Source organism: Solea solea, chromosome 7 (genome assembly GCF_958295425.1).
Source record: "Solea solea chromosome 7, fSolSol10.1, whole genome shotgun sequence".
NCBI lineage: Eukaryota > Metazoa > Chordata > Actinopteri > Pleuronectiformes > Soleidae > Solea > Solea solea.
Window position 1 is genome coordinate 10,712,968 of NC_081140.1, and position 24,884 is coordinate 10,737,851.

The 24,884-nt window shown below is 39.5% G+C and overlaps 1 protein-coding gene across 4 annotated transcripts in view; it reads right to left on the bottom strand.

The window, feature by feature from the left end:
• Window positions 1–12,561: 12,561 nt before the first annotated feature.
• dscamb (Down syndrome cell adhesion molecule b) overlaps window positions 12,562–24,884 on the bottom strand; it is a 106,769-nt gene continuing 94,446 nt past the window's right edge. For 2 of the 4 annotated variants that reach the window (XM_058634114.1, XM_058634113.1), the window contains exons 24-33: window positions 24,627–24,725; window positions 23,306–23,494; window positions 22,649–22,939; window positions 21,291–21,467; window positions 20,959–20,989; window positions 20,594–20,709; window positions 20,324–20,473; window positions 18,395–18,595; window positions 17,270–17,572; window positions 12,562–14,023 (exon numbers count right to left, since the gene is read on the bottom strand). In XM_058634114.1, coding sequence (XP_058490097.1) covers window positions 13,437–14,023; window positions 17,270–17,572; window positions 18,395–18,595; window positions 20,324–20,473; window positions 20,594–20,709; window positions 20,959–20,989; window positions 21,291–21,467; window positions 22,649–22,939; window positions 23,306–23,494; window positions 24,627–24,725 — 2,144 coding nt within the window. In that variant the 3' untranslated portion in view covers window positions 12,562–13,436. Of the gene's footprint in view, window positions 14,024–17,269; window positions 17,573–18,394; window positions 18,596–20,308; window positions 20,474–20,593; window positions 20,710–20,958; window positions 20,990–21,290; window positions 21,468–22,648; window positions 22,940–23,305; window positions 23,495–24,626; window positions 24,726–24,884 lie in introns of all 4 variants that reach the window. The other 2 variants (XM_058634112.1, XM_058634111.1) reach the window with 1 other exon arrangement.

Here is a 24,884-nt window from a genome sequence, read left to right on the forward strand (position 1 = left end):
GGGGGGGGGGGGGGGCGGTAGAGAATGCAATAGCCTGTTAATCAAATTACCTGTCTGTAAACTTTTCAGTTTCCTGTTATTACTATTATTTATTATTAAACAGCTGTATGGAAAAAGTAACAAAGTTATCATGATCTGGTTTCTATCCTAACCTGTGTTCCATGTATCATGAACTGTAGGTGGTGTTTGTGTTAGAATGTTTTTGTATTTATCCCAGTCCCCATAGTCTGTACCATCATTTATTGTACTGCTCCATAGCAGGTTTCCTAAAATTGCCTGTAACTGTGTGACCTCATGGAGAAAAGCTAATGCTAAATTGAAGGATTTTTTTTTTTTTTGCTTTCCATCCTGAACAAAATATTTCACCCCGAGGCATTTTTTTCTTACTTGCATGGTACTATCAAGCTGTGAATAAATATAATAAACATTGAATAAATAAAGACAGTGTGGGAACCCTATGTTTAGTGCATGTAAATACCAAAAATTGACTACCAGCTTGAGGTTTAATCAGATAACCTCTCTTTACAACTGCATTGGTCTTATGAGACACACCATGTTAAACATTTGTGGCGTTTTTCCATTACAAAGTTCTAGCACTGCTCAGTCTATTCTACTCAGTTTGGTATCAGGCGCGTCATTTTCCATTACTCTGTACCTCCTCAACGTGGGCGGGGTCATCATACCAAGACTGCACAAAACTGCCACAAAGTCGTTTTATACACGACACAAACACACAAATTAGTGACGAGCAAAGCAGATGCTTTTGGAGTACTGAATCAGTTTGGTATAATTAATAATCAGTTAAAAGATTATAATAATTTATAAAAATTAGTTCAGTACTTCCTGCAGGACCGGAGTCACTGAACTAAAATACGGCAGAATGGGTTGTGATTCAGCTCATGATCGACGGCTTTCAACCGTGCTGTTGATAAATCCACCAGACTCCTTCGTTAAATATTGAGATTTTAGACATTTCCTTGCTAAATGTTGAAGATTAACATGTGATTCATGATTTTTAAGTCTTTTTAACTAATCTACAGCTCGGCATTGTTCAACAGAACCAGACCCCAGAATTGGGTCCACTAGGAGTGCTTTCAAGCTAGCAAGAACCAGCACAGTTCCCATATGGGCTCTGGTTCCTTATGGGCTCTGGTTCAAAACCATGGTGCTCCCAGTGAACCAGCCTACGTTCATAAGAAGAACCAAAGATCCACTGACCTATGTGATCGACAGCAGGCTTTACCTAATGCACACTGTGAGCAGGTGGAAACACAACCATGGCAACCAGGCAGATTGTATTGAGCTACTGTCATCATGAAAGCTGACAGCTGACAAACCTGAATAAATTATTCTGTAGTAGTCATGTAGTCATGTCGACATGGAGCCAAATTTCAAGGAATTTAGTCAGTTTTGAGAGCAAATGGAGGCTGTACCCAGTGTGACTGTAGGACCCATGATAGAGCATTGTCTTGTAACAAACTATAAATAGGAACCCCATCAGAATGAGCTGGGTTTAATCTACTCCCTTCACAGCATGATGACTTCCTCCATGTAGAGCCAGGCTGACTGACTGACAGATTCCCACTGAGCTGCTCTTCGCTTCAGGCATTTTATAACAAAACCCAACAACATACATACCATGTTGCATCATATTTTACGTCAGGCTTTTGGGGTTGATAAGTCATCAATTCTGGCTCAGACACAGGTGGTCTGTGTCGTGTGACGTGAAGACTCTCTTCTTGATCGTATTCCGAATCTCAGTGTCATAAAATCAAGGGGCGTGATATTCAAAGGACGATCATTTTCAGCCTGATCAGTCGTACACCAAGATCGTGTGGCATTGAATCGAAGGCAAACCCGAATCTGCACCAGTTTCCATGCACATTTGATAAATAAGGACCATTATGTGGTTTTCTTCATTGGGCTGCATGAGGAAACATATGAAAGCACAATTATGTTGGATACAGGTCCTATGTGTCCTATATTTCAAATGGATAACAATACCCGATTTATTTTTCACAAAAGAAATGTTTAAATGTTATTTTATCCTGCACATGTACTGTGCTGTCCTATTTCTATGTCCTACTATGGTACTGTGTTGCTGGACAATTACATGATTTTTCCTATTATAGGATAATAGGATTATTAAAGTTACAATGCATCTATCTAAAAACAGTTCAGGAATAGCATGGTGCTTTTGTATCAACAAGCAGAAGAGAGGTATAACTACTGTTACCTTCCCCAGGAAAGAGGTTATTTATATTCTGTATTGAACATTTGCTAAGGCTGTACTTACACACTGCAATCTCTCTAAAACTGAATAGCTTTTCCCAACTGACTACACAAACAGCCTGGATCTCATGAACTGTTTTAAACAGCCAAGTTGTTATTCAGTCACTCTGGTCCAGACTGAAATATCTCAACAACCACCGAGCATGAAAGACTATATTGGCATTCATGTCTCTAGGTGGCTTTGTTGAGCTTCTGACTTTACAACTGTCATGTACCAGAAAGAAAAAAAAAATCTAGGTAAATATCCCCAATGTTTAGTACATAGTCTGACATGAACCTTTATTCCAGATGATGGAAATCTGATGTTACTTTTACCAGCATTGCCATCATGAGTTTGAGTGAAATGTCATGACAGCTGTTGGATGGATTGTCATGAAAACCATTTCTGACATTTATAGTCCCCAAAAATGAAAGGTGGCAATTTTATATGCAACCAAATTAAAATATCTGAAAACAATGGGACTAATGTAAGATATTTTGTTGAGTAGTGTACTCACATTAGCGAAAATGTTTCCAACAATCTCTTAATCCATAAAAATCCATATTTCTATTCAAGGTAATGGAGCATTTTATTTTGGTTGCTTTTTAATGACACCATCTGTTTGATCCATCCATGCTATAACTTCAGGGACAAACAACCAATGAAACATCAGAGTAAGAAAAAAAATATTGCTGGTCACTTTTGTCACTTATGGACTGACTAGCCATTACAGAACCTTTTTTCAATACAATCCTTACTTACATGACATGATAATCTAATCCAGTAAAACCACCACATGCACATTTTATGGAGTTATGTCAGAGGTGAAGAAGAAGTTGCACATGGCCAAGATGAGGATTGAGCATAAGGTTCACTGATTGAACTGCATTATAATAAGGTCAGTGACAGCCTTTGCACCCCAGGGAATTATCGATCATCACTGCAAATCAGCTTTGTAAACCGGGGAGGATTAAAACGCCAAGTCAAGTGCACTCACTTCTCTGAGATCAACAGACAGACGTTCTTACAGTACAAAACAAAATAAATTTGTTGTGCTATATCCTTGCTCCTAAATGACAACAGCACAGAGACCTTTACATTTCAGGTGAAGGTCATATAGAGGTCTCATAGAAATAATAGGCCCATTGTGTTCTTGTTTGTTTGCTGACTTGTTTTGTTTTCCACCCCGATGACTGCCACTAAAGAGGAACCTGCCATGTCATCCAAAGGCCCACAGAGAATTACAGTCCTCCTAAGGCTCTGCTCACCTCCTCATCTCTTCACTTTGTGATAACAATTAAATCATATCTACATGTGGAGATTGTGCTGTAGTCTTGTATAATGACGAGCATGCTTCCTCTTATCTCTTCTTACCTCTCATTCTTTGCCACCCGACGGGGACTTTCAGAAGAGGAGGTTCACGGTGGAGTGTGTCATCACCTAGCGGTGTTTGATTTGTCCCTGCAGTTTTTGTTTGAAGGATGAAATTCTCTCACCTGAAAATTAAGAGATAGATTACAGTGCCGTTGTCTCTGGACAGAAGTTTATTCTTTTCTTGTGCAGCAGACTCAACAGAACAGCAATCATTCATGTAGTGCCAGCAAACAGGTGAGCAGGAATATCGACCGTTGTTCATTTCCAATACCGAGGTTGCTTCTAAAAACAGCTTGGTGAAAGCATACTGCAGATGCAGTGTCTACATTATATAAAATATTCTTTGCTCAAGTCTTCTACTGTTTACTATATTACGGTTTTCTTGTTTATGAGCGGCTACTGAAATCAATTTCATATATACTGAGAATAATTAATCCTCCGTGTTCTCATAGAAAACTGACACTTCTGTGCTTGGTTCACACACTGCTGCACACTTCAGCGTACATGCATGTGTCTGAATGCATTTTCTTTAAAGCTGTGCAGGTTTCAATTGGAGACTCATGCGTCCTTGGCTTTTTGCATCATGTGATGGGCTGGTTAGAGCCCGGAGTATTTCCTGTGCACTCAAAGTCCCTATAGATGTGAAGATGGATGATTCACACAGTAGGTGCTTGATTCAGAAGCTGTTATAGAAGTAGTTGTCACACTATCAGTAACATGAATTTGAACTAGAGTGCATGCCTTTGAGAGCAGAGAGGGAGAAAATTCACTGTCAAAAAATAACAAGCCTACTGTGTGTATGAATGACTGATGCTTCCACGGGATAAGACACTCACATCATACACTAACTGATCAAGTGTAAACTTTCAAAACTAATTTGAGTTTATCAGCATCGGCAACATCTTCACTCTCGCTGTTGGCTATATGCAGTACAATCATTTTGGGTTTTAAGTAATTACATTCAAAGTCTTGCTAACTAATAATAATGGAGGGTAGTTTAATGTCTGTTTACTTTTCAAATAATTGTCAATTATAAATACTGAAAAATATGTCAACTCCACAAAGACACAGATTATACTCATCACAGTGACACAACCAACATCCATTTTCTTTTTTAAATGACATTCACATATTATCTAGAACAGTGTTAGCAACAATAAGACCTTACAACTGCAACTCTCTCTGCTGTTCTTTTTATTTCTCTCACTCAGATGGAATTTTCCAGCACTAACTAAAGCACATGTTGCATAACAAATACACACAGTCAGGTCATAATAAGGAGGAAACCAAACTGGACTGCCAAGACAACTGTCCATATATGAACAGAAAGATCAATAAAACAATCTCACAGGCAATGTGTGTTTGTTCTTGAGTGTAATACATTACCTTTTTAGTCAAATGATTAAACCCAAACCTGAGTTAGAATTTACAAGGATTATAAATCTAGAAAAATCTAAGGTAGGTCAAATTAGCAGCAATTACTGATACTTTACACATTGTCTTAGCTAATGAGTAATAACGCTGCAAATGACCTGTCAAATTTTCATTAGTAAAGATATTGTGAGCCTTGGGACAAAGATAATACAGATAATCAGCTGATGACCACTGAAACGTGGTTTTAATCGTAGATACAGGGCGACAGCTGCTGCAGCTGAAGCCGCTCCAGTGCCTCTGTGAGCAGTGTAAAGTCTGAGCCTAGAGGAGTGACAGATGATCCACAGGGGACGAAAAAAGATAAATCTCACTGGTTTCTCCTTCTCTTTAGCTGAGGGTGGCAGAATAACTTAATGCCCCCTGTCAGATTCCAAGTGCTTAAGGAAGATGTTGAAATAGTGTGATCGTTAAACATTTATGCTGCGGGGTGATAATGTGAGGGGTCACCGCGCCCCAAGCTCGAAGAAAACTGGTGATCTCTAGAAAATCTATGACGACCATTAAGAGACACTGCTGTACAACACCACATTACCGTTTCATTGCTTTTTGCTTCACTCCAACGCCGTGCTTGGTGAAAAATCATTTTCTCATTTTCATATTAACACTGTCCTAGAAACCTTATACCCCTTGGCAATGCCTCTGCTCTACTAACCTTGTGACTGTGACGTAACCCCAGAAACCTGGTGCTATTTTTTACTGTTTCTCATCCTTTTCAATGAAACCTCACCATTTAAAATGAACTATTTGTTAATGACCTGCTGAGTAAAGTCCTTCAAGGAAGTTAATCAGACTCTTGTTTGGGTGTTTCCCTCAAATCCCTGCAGAGCACTGGGTTACTGGGTACAATATGTTACTAGGGCTCGTCAGATACACTGAGATCTTAGGTTATACAGATGAGACCCATGACAGTAACTCACATCACGTCTCCATCATGCAAAGAACAAACAACGCAATGAAAACTTTGAAATAATTGTGACAAATGCCAAAGAAGAATCATTTCAAGCCAAGACAGGAAAGTACTCACAAGTATGACAGCATTTCTAACAGCATTTAACTCTCAAAGCAGATGGCTTAAAGCTGCAGGCCAGCTTCCACTTCTGTCAGCTGAAAAAAAAAAAAGACTGATCCCAAATTTATGTAATTGCAGACTTTGCAGAACCTAACTCAGCAAAGCACCTTGGGCTGAAATCACCACGGGGAATGCATGTCGCTGTTCAGCTGCTATGAACCAAAAAATTCCCTGAGGAATACACAAAGCAGAATTTTGTCAGAGGAAAAGAAATACAGTTTGGATATGAAACTGGGTCCAACAGCTGATAAATTGTGTTTTCAAATTGTCAAAATGAACTGACATTAGATTTCCGGGGGAAATTAAATGGCGATCACATGGAATAAATCTACATTATTTAAGGAGCAACTGCATTTTGAGAGTGATCCTGAGGTTCTGATCCTGAATGGTCAGAACCTGAAAATAATGTTTCCATTCCTTATTATTCCATCATCGACTTTCAAATACAAAACAAAAAAAGGTCAGAGGAGTAAGAACGCCAGGAAGTGAAAACACTTTCTATTATATAGGTGATATATAGTAAGACCACACCCCTCTCTGTTGCTGTACATAGGAAAATAACAAACTTCAGAGGTAAGCATTAAAAAGACTAAGCCACAGTTGTAAATCTGCATTTTGACTAACAAAAACCATAATTTAAAAATATTTTACTGAGGTGACCTCTAATATTGTTAGAGGGCATTAAAAAAACATCCACCTGTACTGCCCATGTTTTTTATAGGATATTAATGTGTAAATATTTGAAATCTTGACAGATTAGAAGATAGTCACTGTGACAGCAGATAACTGAGCAGACATTGTTTCTTACAATCCCTCAGTGTATGATGAAAATGATGAAATATAAAGCAATACTCAAATATTTAGTGTAATCTGGTTTGCCAGAGTTACAGTCCTACAGAAAAAAAGCAGAGTTATAACAGGTCAGCTGACTCTGACTTCAGGACACCAGTGGAAAATCTCTGATAAACAAGTCCCTCTGTTCACTTCAAAGCCCATAAGTAATGTGAGCAGAGACTTAAAGTTGAAGCAGTTGAGGGCATTGCAGTACCAGGAGTCAACACAACAGCTCCACTAAGATTCAAACTCTGGCTGGCAGCCTGCTCCACAGACACTATTATTATTATTGTTCAGATTAAAAGCCATCTCTTCTCATGTCACATGCAACACATCAAACTATTGGCCTGAGGACAATTACCAGTCACCAGTTTTGTAATTAATTGGCCTTTTAGTGATCATTTAATTTTTAAAATGAAATGATCATTAGAAATTAATGTTACCAGACATTTAACATACAAACTCTGAGGTCCCGTCTTATTTCATTTCAATAGGGAGGTACGATATTGGACTTTTTGCCGATATCCAATATATGGGGAGTGCTTGGGCCAATAACCAACACCGAAATATAAGGTCATGTAGTGAAATTAACATATTTTTCATACATATCTCCCAGCAGATGTGGATATAAAATATCTTCAATGTGCAAAATAAATAAGCATCAAACTAAAAATAGCTGTAGGAGGTGCTAGTCAAGGATGTGACAGATTTTTCAGCCGACTATTTTAGTCATTAGTCACATCGGTGGATCTTGGTGGGTTTGCCAATATACAACAATACATTTTAAAGCAAATATCTGCAGATACCAATATTGTGCCAATAATATGGTGCATTCCAACAATAATGAAAACTTGCCCTTGGACTTATTTGATTAAACTGCATTAAATCAGGAGAATATCACTGGGAAATATGTTTGTGTGCATCCATTTTAAAATAATGAACAATTATGTCAGTATTAGTTATCGGTTATCTTTATCTTAGCAGATCTTGATTGGATGCTCTAGGTAAAAGGTAAAAAATGCATACAGCTGTGACATTGTTTTTTTGATCAATCTTAAACAAACTTCTGCAACAGCAAAGTTTAACAGCAATTTTAAGGCATGGGATTTATGAATACTGTGGTAAGACACAACTTCAGATAAAGCAGAAAAATGCATGAAGAGTACGAGAAACTCATGGGGGACATTTTCTAGTGAGAGACATCTCACAGAGGACAAAGACTGTCAAGCTGCTGGATCAATAGAATGATGTGGCACAAAGACAAGAGTGAGGGAGGTCAAAAACAACAAGAGGAGAAAATAATGGGTCCAAAAGAGAGACAAAGACTCGAGCACAATGGCAAGAGGAAGAGGCGGCGTTCTTATGATGCCATGGAGAGAGTGGAGTGAGGTAGTGATGTGTGAACTCAGGGGGGAAGTCTTTCCATCTCATGCGCTCTAAATTGCCCTCATGTCTCCTGCCAAGTCTTCAGGCTCCTCATTAAGAAACCCAGTTGGAAGGGCACTGGTCTGTTCCCAGCCTGCTTTGACTGATGAAGCGGACAGTTGATAAAACTATTAAAACTAATAAAATACACACACAGAGCATTTGTACTCATATGGTACTCGTGAAACTAAACTCTTTTTTTTCTGTGAAAATCCAAATATATTCAATTCACTATAAAAAAAAAGCATGTGCTGCATTCAAACAAAAAAGCAAGAATTTAAAATGATAGTGTAACTTTAATATAAACAAACCATTATCAAAGGAGTTCATACAGTGGTGATCAGCTCCACATTAATTAATGCCTTAACATTAATCTCTCCATGTTTCTCAGGTGTTTAGACCTCATGGCGCACAGCGACATTGCCTGTGCTGCACACCGGAAGTAGCTCTTTCTTTTAAAATGGACAGAGGAAACTGCAAAAAAAAGTTCATTGTACTGTTAAAAAAAAAACAGTTTTACAGAAGTTTGACAGGACAAAAGCCGCCTGCCTATACGCTGCTGGCGTATACACACAAATGCTCCTTCAGGTCTATCAACTTTTGGTTAATCAGGGTTTTTTTTGTTTAAAAGTGGTAAAAGAAAATATTTTGTGGTCAGGTCTGCATAAAGCAATGTGCCCCTAAAGACCAGCTATAGGCCAACATGGCAGCAAAGGATGGTTAGAGATGTGAGCTCCAGTTCAGTTGTAGCTGTACTTAGTCAAGCACAAGAGACACATTTTCTATTTTATCACAAGTTAATGTATAGAATATTAATGCAATAATGTGCTCAAGGGTTAAAAATGACAGGGAGGGAAATGGATTTTAAAATGCCATGGTGGCTCATATGCACACAAATCACGGTACAAACTGTTCTTGCACTTAAAATTAAAACAAGTAACAAGCAATGAAATGTGGCTGACCAAAATGAATTAAAACCAAGTAGGGCTAAGTAGACAGATACAATAAAAGTCACTCCTCAGGAAGAGCTCACCTATAGAGAGCTCTGTTGAGCTCAGACACCTGACAAACACCATGAAATACTGTAAACACAAACCCACACAAGTCTCTACAGCGGCTCTGTACTTTGTGTTTAAAGACATTATTATTAAAACTGGTCAAAACATGACCCATGTACATAAAATAACATAAAACAGCACACTCACCTGCAGCGGCGTCTCTGCAGTCTACAATTTTTCCTCATCCTTTACCGCGGAGTTTTCAAAGCGCTACCGGAAATATGTCACGTGGCTTTCGCGTCGGCGGAAATGACGATGTAGGTGAGCAGCAGGTGACTTGAGACTCACCTTTAGTTTCATGCTCTCATACTCAGTTGTTGTGGAAACACTGTATGGAATGGTTAAATAGAGAATACAGGCTTGGCACTTATATAAACGATAATGATATTATTTTTGGTGTAACAATAGAGAACATGAAACTAGACCAAATTATAAATATTTTGTTTATTTTAGCCAAATCTTTCATCCATTAGGCAAAATTCATAAAGACACCACCAATTTACCACAAATTAATGAAAGACCTTTACATGTTACTAAAGAATTACCTCACATTTTGAGTACTTTTTTTATGTTGTACATGTTTCCATATTTTTGTACCTAACTGTCTGTTGTAGTGTTTATATCCTTTGTTTATCTCTTACAGTGTTGTAAATGAGAAGTTTAAATAATAAATAAATAAATAAATAAATAAACAAATATACCCAGCTCCCCCTGCTAGTATAGATGCTTTCATAGTGGTTATGTAGAAATATTTGTATAATTGTTCACATCCAAACTAGATAAACACTGGGTGCTGGGCAGAACTGACGAAACGATCAATTAATTAATTAATTAATTAAGTAATTTAACAAATGTATCTATTAGTACAAATATATATTTGACCAAATCAACCAGGATATACAATTTACATTTTTACACAATACTTAAAAAATTGCCCTAAGTTAAACGCATTTTGAACATAGTGTTGCTGGGCACTGCAGGGCTGCATTAGAAAAAAAACAATGGAGAACACTTCATAGTTGCACTAGGCTTTAAAAACTACTTATACTGTTCCTGTGTCCTACATTTTCTCTCAGTGGCTGCTGAGTGTGGTGGGGTTTGTGACAATGGCCAGCAGCCAGCAGGCAAGTCACACACTAACATTAAAATCTGGCTTCTTAATGTATGAGGCCAACTGCACATGCAGTCATAAATTATTGTTAGAGTGCAGGAGGGTCATAAAAAATGGCAATTATTGTCATTCATCCACATTTTATCTATATTTTGACCATTTCTGTATTATTAAATGCACACAGTAAACTAAGTGTATGTGTTCAAAGCAATAGATTGACATTTAATTCATCAGTAGGACTGATTCCCATTGTATACATTTATATGTATATTATTATGTGAATGCAGTCTTTTCCCTGCCTGTGCTCTCTCATTCACATTCTCCAGTGCTGTGTATAGCGATCAGTGTGACTGTGTAATGCTGATCTAGGGCCCCAGTGTCAGTGCTGGCATGAATAATTCACCGTGGTCAGAGTGGTGCGCTCATGCAAATGGCAGATAGAAACTTAGTGGAACCGACTGCTGAGTTGCCACTGATGTCTCTTTTCAGATTGTCATAAATTGCTCTGGGGCTCAACCTTCCATTTCCACCTTCTCAAACACCACAGGCTCACTCAGTGTTTGCAAGAAATCAGCTGAATTCAGTGACTGCACAGCGCCATCTGTTGATCAGCCACAGCTGTGGCAATTACCAACCTGCACCACCCTCTCCACCTCACACTGGACAGACAGCAGTACCTTCTTCAACAGACTGATGTGGACTCTTTCTTACATAACTTATTATACGTTAAACAATCTACACACTTGAACTTTGTACGTATTTATTATTGTTGATTGTCATCATTGTCTTCTTCTATTGTATTTATTGTTAACTTTGTACAAAACATCACACCTGCAACGTCATTCATTGCTGTTGATTTTGATTGTCAATTTTATTGCCTTCTAGTTGTTGTTTTGTTTTTTAATTCCTTATTGTTCCAGTGGTGTATGACCTTATATGTTACACTTTATTCTTATATTTTACTATTTATTTTAATATTTTACTGGTTTCTTTTAATGGCTGTTTAATATGTGGTTTAATATTTTTTAATTTTTCTGTTAACAAGTATATTTTGCACATCTTCTCATGGTTACTTACCCTTTGCTGCAGTCCATCCATGATGACGCAGTACCTCATTCACAGGAAAAGTCCAGCTTTCTTTTGTTTCTTTGTCTTTTGTTTAGTTTTTTTTTAGTTTGTGTTTATTCACTTGAGTTTGGTTTGTTTGGGATGATGACATAATATTTCCTCTGTTTGCTTTAAAAATACACAATGGAAGAAGAAAAAGTCTTAGAATCTAATCTATTTTTTTTAATTCTATTATTTTTGAACAGATTCATGGTGAATCAACTATGACAAATTTCCTTCGGTGTCACAGGCGATATTTTAAATAGGCCTAATGGTATGTTCAATGAATAGTAAGCTGACATTTAAAATGAGGTGAAGCGACCCCTTATCTTAACACGTTTGTCTAAATAAGGTCACAAATGACACATTATGACACTTGAGTAAGACTTGATAAGTTGTGTTGTTCTAGCGCATGTAATAAATATACTGTAATGCCACATAGTGGTCGACCCTTCAACCACACAATCTTCAAGAAAGAGGGTCTACTGTTTGTGAGCAACAGTTTGTGTCAAGGAGCATTTCTGGCAACTAAAGTGTGAAAATGTAATTATTTCTTTATTATTTTTTGCTGAAATGTAATTGGTCCTAAGCTCAATCATTATAGTGTGAACTTATCGTGAAGACGCAAAAAGAGTTCAGAGGCTGAATTGAGGAAAAAGAGAAAAAGTATGATTGTTTATGTTTATAGTTTTGGCCTTTCTGTTCTATTTTCTTGTTATATAATTGAGGTTAATGTTTTCTGAAGTACATCTACTGTGTTTTGGTCTCGGTTTGAAATAAATGAAGTATGAACAGGTGAAAAGAGGAGAAATTATGGAGGAGTGACAGACAGTCGAGAACAGCGAGTGACGTTACACATATGAAGCAAAGTCAGATGTGTGCAAACATGACTAAGGACTTTATTAACCAAATCATTCCCCCCATAATATCCACAAATAAAAGTGATCTCTTTATATATATTCACATTGTATAATTTCATAGTGTGACAAAAATTCTCTTTTTTTTGGGATTTCCAGTCATTCCTATTAATTGTCATTTGATCAGTCGCCATGCAGTCATCAGAAAGGTTGAAAAACATTAAGATTGGTCAGCATTGGCGGTCGTGTCCAGCATCGCTCTTCTTCTCCTCTGTTGGCTCTTCATAGTGCTAAAAAACCCTCAAGTTACCCAGTCACAGATTTCATCACACTACCACAATAAAATAAAAATAAATTAAGAAAGCAATGTTCTCCTGCAGAGTGCTCCAGAGTCCTCCTTCCTCTCCCTTTGTTTTTTAGATTGTTTTTTGTTTTATATAATAATAGTAATAATAATAATAATAATAATAATAATGATAATAATGATGACGACTATAACTGTCCTTAATATAAATTCAATAGTATTTTTTCTCTTTCTGAAATTTTAAATAAATCATTTTGGCAATCTTCATATGTTGTCACTTTAGAATAAAAGAATACTCAGGTAGAAAATAAAACCTGTGAGAGAAAATTAATCAGAGGAGGCGCAAGGTGAGAGAGAATGTAAAGATTGAAAGCAACAGAGAGGAGCGACAGAGGACAGAAAGAAAAGAGTGAAAGAAAGAAAGACAGACTCAAAGAAAAGCATCCACTTCAGACGCATGTCAGAAACGGCTCTATATACAACAGTTTCTGTTGTGGAAAACTGTTCCTGTGCCTGTCGTCTGTTCTTCCTCTGCCACTGTGTCTGCAGAAGTCCTGTTGTGTCTGAAGTAGTCCGCTGTGAGTCCCAGTGTTATACCAGCGTGTAAGACTTGGCATAGGGATTGTTGCTCTGTTTCAGGTGTCCTCTGGAGTCCAGCAGTGACTCCTGAGAGGTGCTGAGCTTGGCAGCCTGTGCTTGGGCAAGATCTCCTGAGGAGGGGGCGTCTGCACGGACCTCACCCCGGGCCTCTCCCCTCTCCCGGACATCCCTATGGGGGAGGGTGGAGGCAGTTCCTGGCTGCCACTGCTGAACCTCCCTGGGTGTGGGCACTTCCATGGGGGTGGGCTCCATTGGAGGTGGCCTCTTCAGAGTGCGGCTCCTCTGGGGCTCCAGGCAGGTCTGGCCCATGGCTCCTCCTCCTACTCTTGTTTCCCCTGTAGCACCAGCACCAACTCCACTTGCTCCTGCTCCTGCTCCTCCTCCTCCACCACCACCACCACCACCACCACCACCACTACTACTACTACTACTACCAGCACCACCTCCTCCTCCTGCTCCTCCACTGCTGCTGCTGCCACTGCTGCTGCTGACTCCTCCACCTCGGGCTGCTAGTGGCACACTACGGTTCAACAGGAAGTCCATCCGGAGGTAAGGTGGCAAGTGGAACAGCTCTCCCCCTGGGAGGGAACACATAGGAGAAAAGTAGTTGGCAATTAAAGTTCTGTTAATAAATATCATAACATATTGCGGTAAAATCATGACAAAAGCATCTTCATAAGAGCTTGTATTGCTGAAACCAGTTCCCGACCACCACAGACAAGATCAAGTGATCAGACCAAAACAAGGAGCTGAAAAATACAAAAAGCTGTGAAACAGCCCACTTATTAAAGACAAACCAAATCATATTTATTATACTCACTGAGTAATAAAAATGAATTGAAAGCTACCTCTTTAATCTTGTACTAATTGTTTGGAGTGTCTGAGGAGAAACACTTTGTTTTTGGTCCAGTGAGTTTATGGTACCTTCACTGCTACTGTATCTTTACTACTGCTCGGATATATTAAAGAGCAAATGAGTCCATCATGATTCAGGTCTTATGTTGCCAGATGTAGTCTGTGATGTTTAATTCACATTGAAGCATTGTGACATTCATCTTTGAGAGATCCAGTGTTTAATGGTCATTCACAGGTTTATGATTCACCACTAAAATCATGTCCCACCGCGTTATCTCTCACACACTTCCATGTGCACAGCCCACACATGCACAGCCAGCCGTTCAGCCTATAAGTGCTCGAACATACATCACTGCTTCTGCAGAGTCAGTCCAGCCTGTGACCTCAGTCGATGGATCTTTGGGTTCTCGGGAAGAATGAATAATTCACTGTGTTTTTTAATAAGCCCAATTAGTACCAGCACCAGTGTTGGTGTATGGCCAAGAACATTAATTCAGTTAAATATATATTTAGGTGTTAATTGTGGGAAGTCATGAGAAATGTGTTTGGAAAAATTCCTCAGGCTGTCAAATGCAGATTGTACAGTAAATGGGACCACACACGGCTGCTTGGGTGACAGAAAAGCGTCACTCCCTTGCAACCAATGCTTCTTCTTCAACACCTGCAGTCTATTCTCATACAAAGCGCTGACGCGGCTATCGTGCACAGCGCACACCCCGTCTACCAAGTAAAGGTACTGTTCTCAGTCAAAATACAGTACAAGCCTGACCAAGGGCTTTATGGTTCAATACCGTAGCGTACTGTACCAAACTAAAACCAAACTGCACCATAATGGAAACACGGCTTTAAACTCTCTCTACCTTTAACCTTGTGATGGACAGGTGAGGTCAGTTCAGGTCAGTCAGATGTAACAGAGACAGAGATGAGGTTGATGAATCATTCACCAGTTGTCTGACCTCCATACTGGGTTTGGGTTTCAGTATTGTATCGTGCACTTCTAAGAATTTAATGCATCAGAGAGTACAAAGAGGTCATTGATAGTATGGTAGAAACTCAACATAGTAGAATTTTTAGCATCTAAAAGCTGCAACAAATTCTTGACTATGACCAAACTGAAGCTGGGCTTAAGAATATGACTCCAAATTCATGCTTAAAAAGGAAACTGGTTCCATATAACACACTCATGATGACAACTTCAGGAGGTGAAGATACGACAGTATTGTAACAGCTTGTAGCTCGGTCTCAGTTAATGCTTTATCACAACATACTGCGTAGTGACATTATACTGTAGACAAGATTGTGCTTCTGATCCTTTATTATGCTATTTTCATAGTGGAAAAACTGGTCCGCACCATGCCCTGATCCCGACCAACCATTCAACTTCAGTGAGGTCCAATGTAACAATCGGCAATATGGTCTCCCTCAATGATGCTCTTGTGTGTAAAGAGAAAGACATCCCTGCATCATATTTGCACAATCTGTGTGTAAGACGCAAGCCTTTGATTTGCAAGACGAAATTCTTATAAATTAATCTCTAAGAGCCTATTATCCATGAAGCCATTGGATCCCCCAAGATCCTGGGAAAACTAATTAATTAATTTACTTTAATAAAAAAAAATAGATGCAATGGTTGCTTCAGGTTTCTGTGTATAATTGCATATCTCCCAGGAGAGCAATCTACAGTCTATTGGCAGCAGAGTCAGCTGAAATACAGAACATTTGACACAGCTATTAAACTTGAAAAGGCCAATATTTTAATAAAATATATTAAGTTTAGGTCTGAATCACTCAATATGTATTGAATGCGTCCAATTTTGCTACTTAAACAACACTTTCTTTTGTACGAGTGCATATTGTTTACTTGGTGAATTGCCAAAACAAACACTCCGTAACATTAGAAAACAGCTGAAGCAAAACAGCCTGATTCTTATGCCTGTACTGTTCCATGAAAGGCTGAGAGGCTGGGATTACACTGAGAACTCTCCACTGTAGCATTTAAGTGCTGTTTTGTACTGAGTGACATTCGCTTTAGATGAGGATGACAGATTTTAGCCTTTAGTCGCCCTCTCTCTCTCTCTCTCTCTCAGTCATTTGAGTCTGCTGTTCTGCACACAAACATAATGAGGCTCAAAATGTAAGAAGTAATCTGATTGTCTAAACTCTGAGGATCCTGGGACAAGTGCACACACACACACATACACACACAGACCTATATTTCTGGTGCTGGGATGCAACATCAACTACGCTAATTATCATTGCCCCCAGATCCATGGCACCAGATGGAGTGATGGATGTGATGAGTGCATTTGGTAGAAAAGCTGATGTCTTTCTCAATGTCTGCTCAGCAGAAAGTCTCCATGCTCTGCCAGATCTTGTAATTGATCTGCAGAGCTACCTGGGTGAGGAGAGGGTCATGTAAGGTAAAAGTACAACCTAAGAGGGAAGAGCAGGTTTTCCCTCAAACATCAGATGTAACACACGAGCCAAAGCCTTCATGAAGTTCAGAAAAAAGAAGCAAGAAGTTCTTTGTTTTCTTACAATAAAGGAATCCCTGGGAGGGTTTTGGAGGATCTGCATCTCATAATTCTTGTTTGTGATATAAGATGGAATTGTATACTTTGTTATAGCTCTCTTAAGATTGAGGAAAAACAAACAGCTACTCTCACTGGAGACCATGGAAAACACTTCCACGGAGTCTAAAGTACTACACAATAATTTAATGAGGAATCAGGATGTGCCCCCAGGATTGAAACGATCAAAGTTACCATCTAAATTTTCTTCATCATTATCATCATAAGATATTCTACAGGCAAACACTGTCTACCTTATGTAGATATCATTCATAACCTCTATTATTGCACATGAGGCTTCAGTAGAAATGGCCAGTTAAGGGTTTCTGAAAGTTTGCAGGTAAAACACAAGGTTAGATGAGTTGTGTATTCTTTGTGTGGTTAAATGTGCTTCCTCACCAGGTCTGTGTGCCTTGGGCACGGCCATGTTCATGACCCGGCTGACATCCTGAGGTTTGGGCGGTGAAGCAGTAAAACGGCATATGCCCGACTCAGACGGTGTGCTGGAGGTCATGCTGTCGGTGTAGTCGTTGGTCCCTGCTGTCATCTGCTCGGATGAGGTGTCAGAGATGAAGCACTCAGTGATGGTGAACTTGGCGTGGCGGAGCTGCTCTTCCATCTTTGCATGCTCATAGGCTCTGGCCAGCTCCTCATAGGTGGACGATGCACTCTCTGTTGATACCATGCTGCTCCGTGCACGATCTGAGGGTTAGAGGTTACACAATTTAGAGAGATTTAAAACATTTAAAAACAACAGAGGTTGACCAAAGTGCTTTTCACCAAAGAGTTAACAGGCACAGCAACATAAAAGGTACAAAATTAATAAAAATATAACAGTAAAATAGTGACATAATAAAATAGTAAAAAGGGAGATTGAGATTGACTAGATTGAAGTGTCCGGGTGGACTATTCTTATCCTGAAGTGAAGGCCAAGGAGAAGAGATGGGTCTTTAAGTGTGATTTAAAATGTTAAATGATGGGGGCAGATTTAATTTCCATTGGAAAATTGTTCCAACGTTTAAAGGCAGCTACAGAAACAGCCCGATTACCCAGGGTTTTTAATCGGGATTTTGGCACATCTAAAAGCAACCTGTTATTTGACCTCAGAGCTCGGGATGGGGTGTGAAGAGGAGGTAGTTCCGAGAGGTAAGATGGTGCCAAACCGTTAAGAGCCTTAAAAACCAACAATAACATTTTAAAATCAAACCTAAAACAAATAGGAAGCCAATGGAGAGAGCGCAACACAGGTGTGACGTGGTCTCTTTTCTTTTTTCCTGTCAAAAGTAGAGCGGCAGTGTTCTGGACTAGCTGGAGTGACTTGCTCCACGGAGCTCCCACAGGCAAAAGTTGTTAGAAGCCATGACTACTGTAGATAGCCATTGCTCCTTTGTTGATATGTTTTTTGTCGTCCTGCATACATCATCCGGATCATGGTCAGATTGGTTGTAGATCTATCCAACTGAATTTCATTTACAAAGAAAGGCAGTGAGTCAATTTTGATACTGGCTAAGAGTGGTGTTTCACCTGTATCCTGTGAGGGGCTGACACTGTAGCTGTCGCTCTCCTTGTCCACAGATCCAGTGGCGCGTGGTGTGGGGAGTCTCCAGTCAGTGGTCAGGGTGTGTGAGGAGCTGGTGGGGTGCGGCCTGTTGAGGGTCCACTGGCTGGCGTAGCGGCTCCGTGCTGCGGCAGGACCAGCTTTGGCAGTGCGTCTGGCAGTGGGATCTAGTGAGAGGAGAGAGAGAGTGAACATTGTTTAAAAGAGAAGAAATAAAACAGCAAATCTACTTTTGTTTAAGTCAAACATTAAAATAGTACTTTTGTCTAACATTTTGTTTAGATTAAAATGATGTATTTAGATATTCATGTTCTGAACTCATTCAAAATAAGATGCCAATAAATCTGTACCTCATTTATAAGAATACTTACATGTTTAATCATTTGTATCATAAAAATATCATTATTTCATATGGATCAGCTATGAAAATGGCGTTAAAATTATAAAATACTCTGTAGTAATTCAATGGAAATAAATGATTCCAGTCATCTTTCTTAATAGTGGAACCAAATAAACAAATGGAAGCCCATAGGGGACATTTGCCTCCAGCACTTAGACTCTGATCTTTGGATAGGTATGAATCAGGATTGAAGAATTTCGCCTGTTGCAAGACAAAATGTACATTATTATGAAAACTGATCATGGTAACTAAGCTAAAACTACATCATTTGTAGCAGAAGATGAAGGAAATGTGTGTCAACACTGATCATTACATTTCATAGCACCACAAAGTAACATTATCATCCATTTTGAGCACAAACTGTCTCCATACAGATTTATTTTCACACTGACTCTGACAGGCTGCTGCTGCTGCTGCATGCTCTGCTGGGCCAAATCACAATAAGAGCCTTTAGAAATTCTCAGGATTGGAACAGAGAAGAATAGTCCTGGTAATCATAGTAGGTCAGACAGTAATTTCATCAGCAGTGGATGGAGGGATGAAATGATGGAGGTATTTGGCCAATAGCGGGGGGGGGGGGGGGGGGGGGGGGGAAGCAGCTTTGTCAGCAAATGGAATTCATGCCCCACTGGCCAGGTTAAACGAACCAATCTCTTGACTGACCGTGTGGAAATGCATGTGTGTGAATTTGGTAAGTGCTTGGCTTTGTCATGGTTTGTGTTTAGACAGCTGTGTTGTACAGTTATGTGCATTTTAAGATCCAGTACATGCATTTATATAGGGTTAGGGCGTGTAGGCTAGCATCCATGTATGTGAGCTGTCACACCTTAAAAAAAGCCAATATGCTAATGGAGGAAAGTATTTACTTGTTTGTTTATTTATTATTTTTTTTCTTTATTTTGTTTCAAAGAGTGATTTTTTAAAAATTGATCGACATGCTAAGCTGCATGTCCCTCCGTACTAAGTTAACATAATTTGTGAATCTGCACTGGCAAATACTCAGGGAGTAATCTAACATACAGTATGCGCCTTGTTGGCACAAAAAAATACATCTCATCTGATTATGTCTAAGTCTGAGTGTATGTGCAAAGTCAGGTGAGTATATGTCAAAATGAAGTCGGGAGATGGTTATTCTTCATCAGTTCTGCTTCAGTGGAGATCAAGCACCAGAGCTGGGTCTTTGTAATCACACTGCTGTGAGGCGGCTCACCCGCTGTATGATGGCAATCTATGAAAAAGTTTAATAGAAAGGCAATTTTGCTTTGCATTTCATTTGGCTATGTGAATGGAGTGCTGTCATTATGCTATTTAATGGTGCTGAGGCAAATTTGTGCAAGAATCATGACTTCAGAGTCATGAAATAAAACCAAGAAGGCTGCTTTAGCCAGAAGACATCAACAATAATAACAACAGCAACACAGGACACATCATCATTGCAGCAATATTAATAGTAAGAGAAGAAAAAATATTGAGCACTGACGGTGGTGGGACTCACTGGTTCCAGGCCTGGCATCGGACACGTCCACCAGTGGCCCAGTGGCCTGGGACAGAGACTGGTAGTGGACTGTGTGAGTGACTGTGGAGGATTTCTGCTTGTTTGTCTCCCCAAAATCATTGTCTGTCAGCAGCACAGTGGATCTGTCATCTACGAGACAGAAAAAAATATCAGAAAAGTAGGAAAGAGAGAGAGGGGAACACAAGAGGCAGCAAAGAAAGAGTCACATCAGCATTAATATACTGTTTATGTGAAGGAAGGAAGTCTCACCGATTGTCTCCATGGTGTCTCTTTCCTCGATGAGTAGCTGGGCTCTTGGGATGTCAATGTGCATTCTTAGTGTCTGTTGCTGCTTGTTCACTGTGTCTGGCGTCCGTGTGTTCTTACTGAGGAGATTAATGAGTAGAATTTCATTACGTTTCAGGTGAGTAATTATTTTTTATTGTATTGCAGAAATGCTAATTCGGTTCAATTTAAGTTGATAATTGGCTGTAAGAAGTCAAGAGGGACAGCATAACCTGTGTGCAATATATTTGATTTTTACTGGTAGGTACTGTAACTCTGGGCTACATTGTGATTTATGTCCACTGCTTAAAGGAAAGCAGCAAGCATAAATTAAAATCAAGCATACATACCTCATCAGCATTTCTGCCAGGCTTTTGGCATCTGTAAATTCAGCAAAGAGGCAGTTAATACCATGATAGTTCTGCACTGGCTGAGAAGCTAAAGCAGTGAAGGTGCTGCACATTCAATCACACCTATTCTAATAAAAAGGCAAATAAAGCATGAGAAGAGACAAACACTGAAGTTCATTACAGTGTGGATACAGTATGTTTTAATGCTTCTCTTAAATAATGTGTACCAAAATGTGGGTGAATGTCTGGATCATTTTTTTTTTACTTATTTTAGGTGTTTACATATTTGGTGTTTAATGATTTCAGTGTGTACAAAGTAATCTTGAACTCACCTCTGAGTCTCTTGAGCCTCTGCTCCCTCCGTCTCCTCTTCAGCACCATAAGCATGATAAAGACCAGCACAGCCACCACAAGAACGGAGGTGATGGTCACCACCATCTTCAGACCTCCGCTGCCTGACATGTTGTCTGAGATTGGATCTCCTGTCTTCAGCAAGGGGGGGATGGTACCTTGAAGGAAGAAGACAAATCCAAACATAATGAGGAATTGATTATGAAAAGACAATGAAATATTCATCCATCCGTTTTATGACCAAGGTCACAGCAGTTCAGAGTTCATCTCAGCACACACTGGGTTCATAACTAGTGTTGGCCACATTACTCAGAAGGTATATTAAAAAAAAAACCATATTATTAGTAACATTAACAGTAATATTAACATGTAACTGCCCAACACTGTTCACAACAGACATATAAACAAATGCACACACATACAGTGACAATTTAAGTCACCACTTCACCTCATTTTCCTCTGAACTACTGGTGAAAACATGAGGAAAACGTCCACACCACAAAGATAACTCCCAGCTGGTGAGTCGATTTAAACAATGTTTTATCAATTCCTATGCTGTCAACAGGAACAGGCTCTGTAACTGCTTTGAAATTGGTGGAGAGTCCCTAATGCCTGCCTTTTCATTAAATTCACCATTAAAATGTATTTTCCGTCTTTGCTCAGAGCGAGAGAAAAGCGTGTTGGGGCAGTAGGTTTGTAGGAGACTGAATATGTGCTGTTAGTCTCCTGGGCCACTGAGCTGAGCTGGAGAACCGCTGTTGAACTGACAGCAGCACACACACACACACACACACACACACACACACGCCAACATCCTGACAGGCAGCTCACATGTCTCAGCAAAACCCTTCAAAGAAAATTAATGAATAGTCTGGAGAGCACCACATAGCTCTCCCCACCTCCTATCCTCCTGCACAGCTTATACGTTTCCCTTTGTGTGTGACTGACACACTCTGTAGCCTGTGGCAAATAAAGCAACATCACAGCCCGTGGAGAATTTGAAGTCCCAGTTTTCTTTCTAATTCATCTGAGGCATCAGAATGCCTGTCAATTTGTTGAAAGGCTGACAAAACCGTCCTTAAATAACAGTGACGCTCAAAATGTACTCAAGGAACTTGATGCTTAAAACACTGTTGTTATTAACAGCTGACGTAACGTCACGGCTGTTAACCACAGTCAAATAGTGCATCAATCTGAATTGAATTGGCCCCTAAACTCAACTGACTTTTCTTAATACTCATAAGCAAATGTCAGTGTCAACATCACACTATTCTATACTGATCCCATGATTCTCCACATCTGTGCAGTTGTGGGCCAGACTCAACAAATACTGACTCACTTCCATCGCCGTTGAGTGTAGCAAAGGTGATCCTCTTTTCTGCCGACCCAGCGCTGTTGGTGACCTTCATCTGCAGTTCGTACCAAGTCGCCTCCTGCAAGTCGTACAGGATGTAGCTCTTAGTCAGCGATGTGCGCTGGGCTGTGGTCCAGGTGGTTGAGTCCACTGCGCGGTACTCCAGTATGAAGGAGGTGATTGGACAGCCACCGTTGTTCCAGCCAACAAGGTTGAGCCTGGCCCTGGTGGAGTTGATGCTGGTGAAGAGTTCATGTTCTTTGGCAAACTGGGGTTCTGAAGATAGATGAGAGATTTGAGAACACAGGTTTGTTTTAGTTATACAGACACAATCATATCACAGCTTAAAATGACTTTGAAAGTAAACTAACATGATTATTTTACAGGTGAATGGAAGTCAAAAAACCTTTTTCTATACTTTTAGAGGCATTTTGGAAGATGGTTTAGATCAATTTAAATCTTGTCTTATCATCAGTTGCAAGGCTTACATTAAAAACAAACTGTAATGTAGCTATGGGAACATGACTTCCAGATGAAGAAGTGTTTCATCATGTCAGATAATGCACTAAAAAGCACTACATTTGGACTGATCCTCAGATTCAAACCTCATTTAATGTAGCTCTATAGTGCCACACTCCCTACCTTTCCCATGGGTCTTTGCTTCAATGATCTCACTGATGCGCCCTGGTCCCACTGCGTTCTGTGCTGTCAGAGTGAATTTGTACCAGGTACCGCACTTGAGGTTCTCCAGACGATACGAACGCTCACTGGGACTGATGGGAAAACTGCCCCACTGTTCACTGTTGTCCTCTGAATACTGAAGGATGTAACCTGAAGCAGAGGAGAGTGAATATAAGAGAAGGAAAAAATCAAGTGGGAGGGGGAAGAACTGAAATGTAATTATACAGAAATTACTGTAAAAAGTTTAAAAGTCAATAACAAATCTAGCAGAGGAAAGTTCTCTGTTTAACCTCGTCAAAATTACAGTACACAGTCAGGTAGGATTCAGCTTTCATTAATACTTTTAATTATTATAAATACTGAGCTTCTACTGTATCATATGAATGTTGTCAAATTTAAGTAATTATGTATTACAATTCCTATTATTTAGGCTTAATAATACAATCTTGGATACTATATTATATGTGCTATACGAATATATAATATACTACACTTAATATAAGTAAAGTATGAATACAGTATTTATAATATAGTTTGACTGTGGATATGTTAAAGTAGAATTAATCCTAATCTTTTACAGCTGCTTACATGAATAGAGTCATCATTTTAAATGATGTGCTAATAGTCTACTCATTGACAGATCTAACCATCACATTTTATAGCAGTTAATCCAAAAGTTATCTTTAAAATTATCCAGATAAAATTGTTGACTGACCAATACAAGTCAAGCTGAATAAATAGACAATTCTAAAGCTGATGTGTGTGTGTGTGTGTGTGTGTGTGTGTGTGTGTTGTTTCCTGAATATGATGCGAGTATGAAAGCAAAACAAATATCACAGAGAAGCTATCATGGACGACTGCAATTTAGAAGACAGGAGCCCCATGATTAGAAGCAATGATAAATCACCACAAATAGTCTCACTGTGATTGCACTTTCTTTAAGATGGAGCACTTTAATCTTCCACTTAAACAGACCTAATCTTCCCTGCTGCTTTTTAATCTACCTTTTAGGACTCAAATACTCAGCCTCAGCAGCACATAATGAGAAACAGGAACAGGGATGTTGGACCAGAGTTAAAGGAGAAGACGACATTGGTTATCATTGGCAGCTGAGCGGAGGTGATTGTGTGTATATGAAGAACTATGTATATAAGTTGCAGCGTATTTGTTTACGTGTACATCACATACAGCTGTGATGAAACTGCCCATACTTGTACATTTATGAAGACATCAATGAGAATTTAAAGAGGTTTCTATCTGTGTGTGTGTGTGCCACTCTCACCTCTGATGGAGCTCCCTCCGTTGTCTCCGGGTATCCATGACAATGTGATTGAAGTGGTGGTTGTCTTGGTAACTGTGAGGCGTGGCTGGTCAGGAGGGACTGTGAAGTTGGGGTCAGACAAAAAAGCACTTAGCACAGTTGTATTTGAAATAAATGTCCTCAGTGAGCTGAGATTCAGACAGGGGTGTGCCTTCTCCCCAATCCTGTTTGTGATTCATGGACCGGATCTCGAGGAACGACCACGGTGAAGAGGGGTTG